At 30.2% G+C, this 14,382-nt stretch overlaps 2 protein-coding genes across 3 annotated transcripts in view; one reads left to right on the forward strand and one right to left on the reverse strand.

Annotated features, from left to right (window-relative positions):
• LOC111682685 (CCA tRNA nucleotidyltransferase 1, mitochondrial) overlaps positions 1 to 11,089 on the reverse strand; it is a 62,813-nt gene extending 51,724 nt beyond the window's left edge. The window contains exons 1-2 of one of the 2 annotated variants that reach the window (XM_046948751.1): positions 10,922 to 11,089; positions 8,157 to 8,338 (exon numbers count right to left, since the gene is read on the reverse strand). In XM_046948751.1, coding sequence (XP_046804707.1) covers positions 8,157 to 8,211 — 55 coding nt within the window. In that variant the 5' untranslated portion in view covers positions 8,212 to 8,338; positions 10,922 to 11,089. Of the gene's footprint in view, positions 1 to 8,156; positions 8,405 to 10,846 lie in introns of both variants that reach the window. The other variant, XM_046948750.1, reaches the window with a different exon arrangement.
• On the forward strand, positions 3,242 to 7,236 carry LOC111688218 (transcription factor castor). Its single transcript, XM_023450702.2, has 4 exons — positions 3,242 to 4,425; positions 5,082 to 5,874; positions 5,954 to 6,354; positions 6,438 to 7,236. Exons 1-4 carry the CDS (start codon positions 3,295 to 3,297, stop codon positions 6,810 to 6,812), a joined length of 2,700 nt encoding a protein of 899 aa, XP_023306470.2. The 5' UTR covers positions 3,242 to 3,294; the 3' UTR covers positions 6,813 to 7,236.
• Positions 11,090 to 14,382: the final 3,293 nt, after the last annotated feature.

A 14,382-nucleotide genomic window follows, 5' to 3' on the forward strand; every position in this document is an offset into this window, starting at 1 on the left:
GTCAACTGGACTATAGACTATAGAAGAGATTATAAAAATGACTATGGACTAGACAATAGACTAAACTATATACTAGAAGAGATTAAAGAATAGACTAGACTAGACTATGGACTAGACTATAGACTAGACTATAGACTAGACTATAGACTAGACTACATACTAGACTATAGACTAGACTATAGACTAGACTACGGACTAGACTATAGACTAGACTATAGACTAGACTATAGACTAGACTATAGACTAGACTATAGACTAGACTATAGGCTAGACTATAGACTAGACTACAGACTAGACTATAGACTACACTATAGACTAGAATATAGACTAGACTTTAGACTAGACTATAGTCTAGACTATAGACTAGACTATAGACTAGACTATAGACTAGACTATAGATTAGACTATAGACTAGACTATAGACTAGACTATAGACTAGACTATAGACTAGACTATTGACTAGACTATAGACTAGACTATTGACTAGACTATAGACTAGACTATAGACTAGACTATAGACTATAGACTAGACTATAGACTAGACTATAGACTAGACTATAGACTAGACTATAGACTAGACTATAGACTAGACTATAGACTAGACTATAGACTAGACTATAGACTAGACTATAGACTAGACTATAGACTAGACTATAGACTAGACTATAGACTAGACTATAGACTAGACTATAGACTAGACTATAGACTAGACTATAGACTAGACTATAGACTAGACTATTACTAGACTATAGACTAGACTATAGACTAGACTATAGACTAGACTATAGACTAGACTATAGACTAGACTATAGACTAGACTATAGACTAGACTATAGACTAGACTATAGACTAGACTATAGACTAGACTATAGACTAGACTATAGACTAGACTATAGACTAGACTATAGACTAGACTATAGACTAGACTATAGACTAGACTATAGACTAGACTATAGACTAGACTATTTACTAGACTATTGACTAGACTATAGACTAGACTATAGACTAAACTATAGACTAAACTATAGACTAGACTATAGATTAGACTATAGACTAGACTATGGACTAGACTATAGACTAGACTATAGACTAGACTATAGACTAGACTATAGGTTAGACTATAGACTAGACTATTGACTAGACTATTGACTAGACTATAGACTAGACTATAGACTAGACTATAGACTAGACTATAGACTAAACTATAGACTAGACTATAGACTAGACTATAGACTATAGACTAGACTAGAACTAGACAAGACTAGACTATAGACTAGACTATAGACTAGACTATAGACTAGACTATAGTCTAGACTATAGACTAGACTATAGACTAGACTATAGACAAGACTATAGACTAGACTATGGACTACACCATAGACTAGACTATAGACTAGACTAAACTATAGACTAGGCTATATACTAGGCTATAGACTATACTATAGACTAATCTTTAGACTAGACTATAGACAATAGACCAGACTACATACTAGAATATGCAAGTCTATAATCTAGTCTATATCCTATAGTCTCTAGTCTAGTTTAGTCTAGTCTATAGTCTAATATTTAGTCTAGTCTATAGTCTAATATTTAGTCTGGTCTATAGTCTAGTCTATAATCTAGTCTTTAGTCTAGTCTTTAGTCTAATCTGTAGTCAAGTCTACCGTCTAGTCTCTAGTCTGGTCTGTAGTCTAGTTGATAGTGTGCCCTCTAGTGCAGTCTTTAGATTATTCTAGTCTGTAGTCCAGTCTGTAGTCTGGTCTATAGTCTAGTCTATATTCTAGTCTCTAGTCCGGTCTATTGTCTAAACTATAGTCTAGTCTATAGTCTAGTCTACAGTCCAGTCTATAGTCTAGTCTTTAGTCTAGTCTACAGTCGGGTCTAAAGCATAGTCTTTAGTGTAGTCTATAGTCTAACCTATAGTCTAGTGTATAGTGTTATCTATAGTCTGGTCTATTTTCTAGTATATGGTCTAGTTTATTTTCTAGTCTATGGTTAAGTCTATAGTCTAGTCTATTGTCTAGTCTATAGTCTAGTCTATAGTCTAGTCTATAGTCTAGTCTATAGTCTAGTCTATAGCCTAGTCTATAGTCTAGTCTATAGCCTAGTCTATAGTCTAGTCTATAGCCTAGTCTATAGTCTAGTCTATAGCCTAGTCTATAGTCTAGTCAAGTCTAAACTACTAAAACTACCTACACTAAACTTTCTGTAAAAAATTAATATTTTAATCTTCAAAGGCTAAAAGAAATTCTCATTTCCTTACATTTTTGTGAAAAATTGCAATAATTTCCTCTTTTCCTAACTTACAAATTCCTTAACATTTCTAGCAAAAATTCTCCCCCTCTTACAGCAAAAAAAGAGCGATGTTTTTTCTATTTGGTGTTTAACAACCAGGAGAAATTCCTTAACTGTCGTTGGCTGAAACTCAATACATTTTTTTGGAAAAAATCAGTTTTTTATAAAAATATTAGCATTTTCCTGGCACATCATTGGCCCATCAGGGAATGAATCTAGCAAAAAAAAAAACAACTAAACACAAAAAAACATTTAACGCTATAAAAAAATTACTTATAAAAAAACACACAATTTTTAAAAGTAATTACAATAAGGGATGATTTGGCGAAAAAAAATTGCATTAAAAAATATACAAAAACAAAAATTTACAAAACTGTTTGTTGGTATTGTAATAATGAAAAGAAAGGACAAAGTATAGGGCTTACAACCACCCCATTTTTTAATAGTAAAAAAACACACACCAATACTCTTTTAAAAAAGGGAAAAACAACAACAACAATTGTTAAAAAAAGATCCTGTAAAAATGTTGCTCTTTATTGTTTGAAGAATTTTTAAGAGAGTTTTAGATCTGTTGGTAAAAAAGAGAATTTTTTTTTAACAAAACAAAGGGAGAGGGTTTGTTTGCCTGTTTTTTAAGATCTTGTAGAAATTTTGCTTTATATAGCGCTCTTAGTTGAAGAGTTAAATCAGTTTGAGCTCAACCGCCAAGCTTGAAATATCTTTTGAGAATTTCGATCTTTAAGCTTTAAGTGAAATAAGAAAATTTGTTTTTTTTTATTAAGAAAAATTAAATTGAAAATTTTACGTGAAGTTTGAAAACAAAAAAAAATTACACAACAACAACAAAACAAGGATTATTAAAAAAAAAATTTAAAATATTAAAAAATTTATAAAAAATATATTTATTAAAAATTTTAGTGAAAATATTTTACCAAAAGTGACAACAATATAAAAAAATTTTAAAATTATAACAAATTAAAAAAAATTAAAAGAAACAACATGTCTTCTCAATTGGAATTTATTATGCAATTGTATATGATGAATTTGTTGCAACAACAACAGCAACAACAGCAACAACAACAGCAGCAACATCAACAACAACAACAACAATTTTTTCCCCAAAGTCCTGTTAAACAACAGGAATTGCGTATACCACAACCTCAATCTTTGAATTTAAGGACTCAAACACGCAAAAATTCACAAAACACCCAGTGTAGTAGTAGCCGTAGTAGTAGTCCCAATAGTAATTCCAGTCCCTTACCAAATACAACTAATACTACTTTCAACTCTTTACCAACAACACCACAAGCCTCCTTTAATCCCACCCACCTATCCTCGCCCATTTTAACGGCGACGGCACAGGCTACACAACCCATGACACAAATGTTGCTCAATAATCTGCCACCTTTGACACAGTTTATGTTGATGCAGCAATTGCAACAGCAGCAGCAACAACAAATAACCACCTCCAATTTATTACTAACACCCACCACACCCAATTCCCAGAATTCCCAAAGTGCCTGCTTTAGTAACCAGTTAGCTGAGAGTTGCAGCTCAACACAAACTCATTTGAATATGGCCGGTTATTTGGCCAACACGGGTTTGTTTAATCCAACTGCCAGTGCCGCCGCCGCCGCCACCGCTACTGCTCCTGTTTCTATTTCTGCTCCCCTTTCAGTATCTAGCTCTTCAGCTTCTGCTTCTCCTAGCTCTGCTTCTGCTCTTCTCTTTCCCTCTACATCTTCTTGTTCTTCAGCTTTTCCACTACAGAATCCTTTTATAGCCGCCACCTCATCACAACACAATTTTCTTCAATCATCTACAGTGACCTCAACACCCTGCAGTGACTCGATTTTGGCCGATAAATCAAACGTCAACATGACACCTTCGGCGTCTTTGGGTCCTGAGATAAGTGATGTTGAAACTGATGATGTTGATTTGATTTGTAAGCCTAAGCTTGAACCTATTGAGACAATTAATTTATCCGATGAAGATGCTCAGGTTTATTCTAGTCTTCATTCGTCATCGGGTAATTCGGGCGCCAATTCCGGCAATAATTCCAAATTAATGTGTTCGGGTGTTATGGCTCTGGAAACAACCTCGGATTCTTTGGACGATTTAGCTCAATTGGTAAGTGTTTATAAGTTTGTTTTCTTTTTTTTATTATTTTAAAAGTTCTTTTTTAATTAAGTTCTAGTTCAGTTCTAGTTCAGTTCTAGTTCAGTTCTAGTTCAGTTCTAGTTCAGTTCTAGTTCTGTTATAGAACTGTTATAGTTCTGTTACAGTTCTGTTATATTTCTGTTATAGTTGTGTTATAGTTCTGTTCTAATTCTGTTCTAGTTCTAATTATGTTTTTGTCTTTAAAAATCCATAGTTTTTCTTATAAAAACTTGAGAAAAAGTGTTTGCTATTAATAGCATTTAAGCTGTTTGCTATTTATTACAAAGTTTGTTTATTTTTCGCTCAAAAATTCTTAAGAAATTTAACAATTTAAAAATTCAATTGAATTCGAGTCAAAAAACATTAAAAAGCTACATTGTAACTAAAAATTATGAAAAAAAAACACTTGTGAATTTTAAAGCGACAGAAAAAGGCAATAATAATATAAACAAATCTTTAAGAACAACAAGAAAAACAACAAGAACACAAAACTTACAAACAAACACGTTTCTTAAACCTAATGTGTGGGGGCTTAAACCAAAAAATAGAAACTTGATCTTTAAAACATAAAATCTTTTATAAAACAAAACTAATTTTCCTCTTTTTTCTCTTCTTTCTCTTTCTAGCCTTATACCCCTGAAAAATCCTTTTCCCTTAACAATCCCACCACCTCTTCCTCCTGTTCCCTTTTGCCCCTTAAAGATTCCCTTATTACAGCTAACGAGGATCAGCTACAACAACAACAACAGACCAACCTTACCACTACCCCAGTAACATTGAAAAATGCCATACTCACCCCACCCTCTAGCGAGCAACTTTCAACGGGTCAAACTTTTGAGGCTATGTGTGGTGCGCAAAACCCCACCGGGGCTTTGGGGGCCACATGTGCTTCGGGTGTTGATTCCTTTTTAACCGAGGAAAATCTAAAACATTTACGCAAAAATTCCTCCTATTTGGAGTGTGGCAATAGTTTGTGCCGTCAGGAAAATCTACGTGAACATTTCCATTGTTTTGAGGAACCCTGTCAGGGTAAGATTCTCAGCAAGAAAGACGATATAATACGTCATTTGAAATGGCATAAGAAACGCAAGGAAAGTTTACTCTTGGGTTTTGCTCGTTTCTCTTCATCGGATGATTGTGCTCCCGAATATGGTGCCGGTTGTGCTCATAATTGGAAACAGACTCATTATCATTGCATCTATGAGGATTGTCCTAAGGTGTATGTCAGCACTAGTGATGTACAAATGCATGCTAATTTTCATCGTAAAAATTCGGAAATAGTTCAAGAAGGTTTTAGACGTTTTCGCGCTCATGAGAATTGTAAGATTGAAGAATGTCCCTTCTATGGCAAGAAGACCTCACATTATCATTGCTGTCGCGAGGGTTGTAATCATACGTTCAAGAATAAAGCTGATATGGGTAAGTTGAACTTGAACTTGAAACAAATTTTGATTTAAATTTAATTTCCCTCTCTCTCTCTTTTCTTTTCTTTCTCCAGATAAACATAAGACCTATCACATGAAAGATCATCAATTGATCCAGGATGGTTTTAAGAAAATCCTTAAAACCGAACAGTGTCCCTTTGAGGATTGCAAATTCTCTACCGTATCCAATCATATACATTGTGTGCGTGAGGGTTGCAATTTCATTTTACACTCTAGCACCCAAATGATCAGTCATAAGCGTAAACATGATCGTGCTGAGGGTGAACAAAACTATCAACAATTTAAAAGTCAACGCGATTCTAGTGAAGAAGAATCACCTAAGCCAGTGATTAAAGCAGCCGCTATTAAGCCTGAAAGACGCACCAGCAGTAGTAGCAGTACATCGACCCCATTGTCTTCTTTGTCGGCCGAACATTTCCTGGCACGTAAACGTGGTCGTCCACCCAAGAAAATTGTAAGTTTGATCTTTTTTTCCAAACTTTTTTGGAAATTCTCTTTAACTTTCTTCATTCTCTTACTCTCTCTCTCTATTTTTAGCAATTGCCTTCCGAATCACAAGACACAAAACGTATTAAATTGGAAACAACGGCCGCCTCTAAAACCTCTACCTATGTGCCTCCCAAGGCGGCCACTCTCTCCATGATCAATCCATTTATGCCAGGTTATCAAAATCCAACAGCCACCGATCCTAATGCCGCTCCCAATTTGCAATTAACCCACCTAATGGCTCTCTTTCAATTGCAAAATCCTCTCTTCTATCAAAATCTTTATCCCGCTGGCAGAGCTGCTACCAATATGGCCAACATATTGGATAATACAGCTGAAAGTGGTTCTACCTCTCCAGCCACTACCAATGCCAGCTCCACTAATCTTAAGCAGGATTTTAGTGATAAATCAGAATTTAAAGAATGAAAACAAATTAGCAACAAATAGGTCTTAGAACATTATGATGGGGTTTTCAACTTGACTCGATTCTAAACGAAAGGAATCGTTTCGAAGAACATTAAAGGTTTGAAAAGGAAATTTCTGTAGCGAACAAAATGAAAAACGTTTACCAGCTTAAGCTTAAGGAACTAAACGTTTTTCTTAAGAAATTTCAGCAAACTGGTTCTGTGGTTTTGACCAGATTTTACTAACTTGTGCAAATAAGTTTTAGTATAAATCTAAAGCAAAACAAGAGGGGTTTTAAAAGGGATATATGTAAACTTATCAAGGTCATTAATAGGCCCAATAAGTAGAGATTTAATAGCTCAAGTTAAAAAAAAAAGAAAAATTTCTACTATAGATTTTTTCTCTCTGAAAAAATCTGTACTACAAATTTTTCTTTGCTCATACTTCAAACAAAACTCAATTTAAAAAATTTTGAAAAAATTTCAAAAAAATTTTTTATAAAATTTTGAAATTTTTTTTCTAAAATTTTTTTTTTTTGAGTTTGAAATTATACAAAATTTGTTGTAATTAACTTCTAGCTAAACAACTAAATTCTATAATTTTCTTAAAAATTTAAAGAAATTTTCCAAAAATAAACTACTAAAGACATATAAATTCAGCTGTGATTAATTTTATTAAAATTATTTTTATGTAGAAAATATTTAAAGAAATTAGAAAATTAAAATAATAGAAAATATAAAAACGGAATTTTAAATTGGCTTAATTAGTTTTAAATTTGTAAAAACTTAAAAAAAATTGTAAATTAAATTTTGTATTTAGTTTAAAATTAGGAAATTCTTTTTTAATAACAAAATTAAAAAATCAAATTGTTTGTGATAAAAATGTTGAAAAAAAATTTATATAAAAATTGTGTTTAAATTCGCTAAAACATTAAAAACAATCAAAATGGGTTAGAAGGACCAATTTCTTACAACGTGATAAACGTTTAGGGAACTATCTAACTATTTTCATTAATGTTTTCTTTAAATTTGTTAATTTATTTAATTATTGAGAATAATTACATTGGTTCGAAGGACTATTTTTTTATTCATTCAATCTCCTTAATGTTTTCTTTAAATTAAAACAACTACAAACAGAAAAACACCTCCTTGCAATCCATTTTATAAACAATTATCTCATTTAATTATTTTTCATTTATATAAAAACAAATTTTTTAAGTAAAGGACTGCACAAGACAACAATAATGCGACAATTTGTAAAAAATATATTGTTAAATATTTTTTGCAAATTATAGCATTATTGTTGTCTTGTGTCCTTTATTTTAAAGAAATCTAATAGAAAATAATAACATTTTAAATGACTTACCGGTATGCAGAAATGATGATGATGTAGTATGAAAGCAACTAAATGGAGGCGGCATTAACTTATATGGATGTGAGGAAAATGTTTTGATGAAATTATGTTGGAATCCATGGAATTGGAGGATGTATTACTGGTGCACAACTTAAAGTCTTAAAAACACTTATTTTTCTTCTTTAATAAAAACACTTTTAAATAACCGTTACACATTTTAGTTTGAATTTTTTTAAGGTTATGTTTGTTTAAATGTTAGACTATATTATAGAGAAATATATGGACTAGACAGAAGACTAAACTGTAGACTCGATTATAGACCACTAAGCTATGGACTAGACTAAAGACTAAAATATAGACAAGATCATAGACTAGACAATAGACTAGGCTATAGACTGGACTATAGACTAGACATTAGACTAGACTATAAACTAGACTATAGACTAGCCTACAGATTAGACTATAGACTAGACTATAGACTAGACTATAGACTAGACTATAGACTAGACTATAGACTAGACTATAGACTAGACATTAGACTAGACTATAGACTAGACTATAGACTAGACATTAGACTATACTATAGACTAGACTATAGACTAGACTATAGACTAGACTATAGACTAGACTATAGACTAGACTATAGACTAGACTATAGACTGGACTATAGACTAGACAATAGACTAGACTATAGACTGGACTATTGACTAGACAATAGACTAGACTATAGACTAGACTATAGACTAGACTATAGACTAGACTATAGACTAGACTATAGACTAGACTATAGACTAGACTATAGACTAGACTATAGACTAGACTATAGACTAGAATATAGACTAGACTATAGACTAGACTATAGACTAGACTATAGACTAGACTATAGACTAGACTATAGACTAGACTATAGACTAGACATTAGACTAGACTATAGACTAGACTATAGACTAGACTATAGACTAGACTATAGACTAGACTATAGACTAGACTATAGACTAGACTATAGACTAGACTATAGACTAGACTATAGACTAGACTATAGACTAGACTATAGACTAGACTATAGACTAGACTATAGACTAGACTATAGACTAGACTATAGACTAGACTATAGACTAGACTATAGACTAGACTATAGACTAGACTATAGACTAGACTATAGACTAGACTATAGACTAGACTATAGACTAGACTATAGACTAGACAATAGACTAGACTATAGACTAGACTATAGACTAGACTATAGACTAGACTATAGACTAGACTATAGACTAGACTATAGACTAGACTATAGACTAGACTATAGACTAGACTATAGACTAGACTATAGACTAGACTATAGACTAGACTATAGACTAGACTATAGACTAGACTATAGACTAGACTATAGACTAGACTATAGACTAGACTATAGACTAGACTATAGACTAGACATTAGACTAGACTATAGACTAGACTATAGACTAGACTATAGACTAGACTATACTATAGACTAGACTATAGACTAGACTATAGACTAGACTATAGACTAGACTATACTATAGACTAGACTATAGACTAGACTATAGACTAGACTATAGACTAGACTATAGACTAGACTATAGACTAGACTATAGACTAGACTATAGACTAGACTATAGACTAGACTATAGACTAGACTATAGACTAGACTATAGACTAGACTATAGACTAGACTATAGACTAGACTACAGACTAGACTATAGACTAGACTATAGACTAGACTATAGACTAGACTATAGACTAGACTATAGACTAGACTATAGACTAGACTATAGACTAGACTATAGACTAGACTATAGACTAGACTATAGACTAGACTATAGACTAGACTATAGACTAGACTGTAGACTAGACTATAGACTAGACTATAGACTAGACTATAGACTAGACTATAGACTAGACTATAGACTAGACTAAAGACTAGACTATAGACTAGACTATAGACTAGACTATAGACTAGACTATAGACTAGACTAAAGACTAGACTATAGACTAGACTATAGACTAGACTATAGACTAGACTATAGACTAGACTATAGACTAGACTATAGACTAGACTATAGGCTAGACTATAGACTAGACTATATACTAGACTATAGACTAGACTATAGACTAGACTATAGACTAGACTATAGAATAGACTATAGACTAGACTATAGACTAGACTATAGACTAGACTATAGACTAGACTATAGACTAGACTATAGACTAGACTATAGACTAGACTATAGACTAGACTATAGAATAGACTATAGAATAGACTATAGAATAGACTATATACTAGGTTATAGACTAGACTATAAAATAGACTAGTCTAGACTTTAGACTTATCTATAGACTAGATTATATACTTGGCTATGGATTAAACTATAAACTAGACTATAGTCTAGGCTATAGACTAAACAGTAGATTAGACTTTAGACAAGACTATAGTCTAGGCTATAGACTAAACAATAGATTATACTTTAGACAAGACTATAGACTAGACTAAAGTCTAGACTTTAAACTTGACTATAGAATAATCAATAGATTATACTACAGACTTTAGAATATGTGATTAACACTATATACTAGATGATAATGAAATATGTATAGTCTAGCTTCAAGTATTTAGTCAAGTAAATATACTAGACTACAGCTAAATCTAATATCCGGATTATAGTCAAGTTAATAGACGATACTTTAGGTGAGACTACAGAATAGACGATAGTGTAATAGACCATATATTTCCGAAACACTTTTAATAATCGTTTTACATTGTTCACTGATATTTTGAAATTGAGGTCATAATTTGTGTTAGATTTTGTTTTTTTGTTTCTCTTTAAGTTTATGAGATGATTTTGTTAGGTTTTTGAGTTTTTGAAAATAGTTAAATGATAATTTGCTTTTTTTTTTTTTTTTGAACAGCGAAGATGATGAAATGATGTGAGAAATGTGAAGAAGGGAGTTATAGAGTTTTTGTATCAAAATAAAAATCTAGAAATAAATAAATAATAAATATAAAACAAAGGTTAATACAAAGCAACAAAAATTTTATAATTATTTTTTTTTTTTTGAAACAAATATTAAGGTTTTTAAATGAAATAGTTCAAATTAAACGAATAAAATGTGATTTAGTTTTCATAATAAATCACATAGTTGAATTGTACCTTGCCTCAGATATACTTCAGGCATTTATTGTTTAATAAAACTGTGGATATTTAAGTAAAATTTTGATGGGGGCTTTTTTATAGGGGCTAGGTTCAAATGAGGCCCTATAATTACAAAGTTCATCAAAGGGTCATCAAGGCTAGTATAGAACTTTGTGTTGCAGCTTTTTGTCGAGATAAGAGTAGATTAAATATAATTAATAAATTAATAATTAAATATATTATGTTTACTATTCAATAGGCTTCGTCTACGGTATTATTATAAAAAATCCTGTGCCAAATTTCATTGAATTATCTACAAAATTGCGACCTGTAGTTAGATAACAAGATTTACAAGCCCTATTCGGGGGTACAGTTGTATGGGGGCCAGGTGAAATAATGGACCAATTTTTACCATTTTCAATAGACTTCGTCTACGATATTATAAAAGATCGTGTACCAATTGAATTATCTTTAAAATTGTGACCCGTAGTTTGATTACAAGGTTTACAAGCCCCTTTTGGGGGTACAGTTGTATGGGGGCCAGGTGAAAAAATGGATCGATGTTAACTATTTTCAATAGACTTCGTTCCTGGGACAATAGGAAATCATGTACCAAATTTCATTAAATTATCTTCAAAATTGTGACCTGTAGTTTGATTACAAGGTTTACAAGCCCTATTCGGGGGTACAGTTGTATGGGTGCCAGGTGAAATAATGGACCGATCTTAACCATTTACAATAGGCTTCGTCCCTGGGACAATAGAATATCATGTACCAAATTTCATTGAATTATTTTCAAAATTGTGATCTGTAGTTTAATTACAATATTTGCATGGACGGACAGACGGAAGGACGGACATAGCTAAATCAACTCAGAAAATGATTCTGAGCCAATTTGCATACTATAAACTGGGTATAGGAACAATATTATTGTGCATTACAAACATCAGCACAAATCCAATATACCCTCCCCCCACTAAAGTGGTGTAGGATATAAAAATGACAAAGGTTCGAAGGACCAATAGTTTAAAATGATTTCTTTGTAATACTTACGTTTTTTTTTTTTTGTAAATTTATTTTACATGAAAGCCATTCTTTTTTATTGGAAACTTGATTGTTGAGATTTGCTTGAGTCTTGAGTATATAATGGTTATTTGCTTATGTTAAATTAAAATCTATAAAATAAGAAATATATCAAATTAAAACACATTTTAAGAAATTTATTATTATTTTTTTACAATTTTAATAAAATGACTAAAAATTTTACATTTTATTTAATTAATATTCATTTTTTTAAAGGGTAGTTGTTGTTGTTTTTTGGATTATCTTAAACATTTTATGTTGTATATAGATGATGTTGTTGCTTTTTTTTTTTGTAAATATGTATATTAAGAATTAGATTAATATAACATAAAAATTATTAACAAATATAATTCAGATTTTTCTTAATTTTTGTATTTGTTTGCTTTGCTTTTAAGCGGAGGGAGGTTTTGTTTTTGGTCCTCCCCCCCACAACTTTCACTCGTTCGTTTTTTTTTTACATTTTTCATATAAAGGACTTAGAATTTACATTTAAAAATTAGTTTAATTAATTATTTTATACATTATATAAAAAAAGGTACTTAATGAAATTTTTTTTCTTCAAATTTTATTTTAAAAAAAATTTAAAAAGCCAATTATTTTTTCAAATTAATATTAATAAATTGGCTGTTAAAAATTTTTGAATAAAATTTGTTAAAATTTTTGGTATTTTATGGTAAAAAAAAAAATAAATTGGAGTTAAATTTTCTTTTGCAAAAATGAAAAAAAGATTTAACAAAATAAAATAAAAACAAACTTAAAAATTTAATATATATTTTTTAAACTAATTTTAATATTCTTTTTTTTTCAATTAATAATATTCTTTAAAAAATATTTTACACATTTTGCTGGGAATTTTTATTTTTTTTCTTTTTGTTTATAATAAATTTTAATTAATTTTCTTAAATTTTATTTTCTTTTTCTTTTTTTTCAATTTAAACCATTTTTTAAGGTTTTAAATAAATCACAATATTTATGTTTTTTTTTGTTAGTTTTTTTCTTTTAATAAGGAATTGTAAAGCAAAATTTATTTAAACAAAAACTTTAAAATAAATATTTAAAAAAAATATTTATATAATTATTTTTTTTTTAATTTAAAGTTAAATTTGTTTTTATTTTCATTAAACACACAGCAAATAAATGACTACAATTTTATTAACAACAATAAATTGTTTTAATAAAACTTAAAGTAAACAATTGAAATTTTTTTTTAATAAAATATTTTTCAAGGTTCGCAGGACCAAAAGTTTTATTTGTTTTCTTTTTTTTGTAACAAAAAACTAAGTTGATCTTAAGGAACAGTTTATTTGTTTAATATTGAAATCATGTAAACATTAACTGCTAAAGATTTGCAAAAAAATTTAAAAAAATTTAAAATTTTTAAGGGCTCGAAGGACCAAATTTTTTATTGTAAATAGTTTTTGTAGTTTCTTTCTTTTTTTGTAAATAGTTTTTGTAGTTTCTTTGTCTTGCAACTAGTTCTAATCAATATTTGTAAGGATTTTTTTTTTTAACTTTAACTTTTTTAGAGGATCGAAGGACCATTTTTTTGAAAATTATTTCTTTACTTTCTCTTTTATAGAAAAAGATCTCTCTAGAGTTTTTCTTCTTTATAATTTTGTCTTTGAACGAGCACTGCTCAAGATTTGTAAGCAATTTTTTAAAAAATTAAACTCTTTTAGGTTGGAAATACCAAATTTTATTGAAAATCATTTATATTATATATAAAAACTTTAAAAAAGTTTTCTTTTTTATAGTTTTGTCTTTCAACAAGTTCTACTAAAGATTTGCAATCAATTTTTTAGAATAAAACTTTATTAAAAGTTCGAAGGACCAAAATTTTAATGAATTTTTTTCCATACTTTCTCTTTTATAGAAAAAAGCTCTCCAAGGTTTTTTTTATATTTTTTTCTTTGAACGAGCTCTGCTAAAGATTTGTAAGCAATTTTACAAAATTTTACTTTATTTAAAGTTCGAAGGACCAAATTTTTATTAAAATTTGTTTC

Source organism: Lucilia cuprina, chromosome 4 (assembly GCF_022045245.1).
Source record: "Lucilia cuprina isolate Lc7/37 chromosome 4, ASM2204524v1, whole genome shotgun sequence".
NCBI lineage: Eukaryota > Metazoa > Arthropoda > Insecta > Diptera > Calliphoridae > Lucilia > Lucilia cuprina.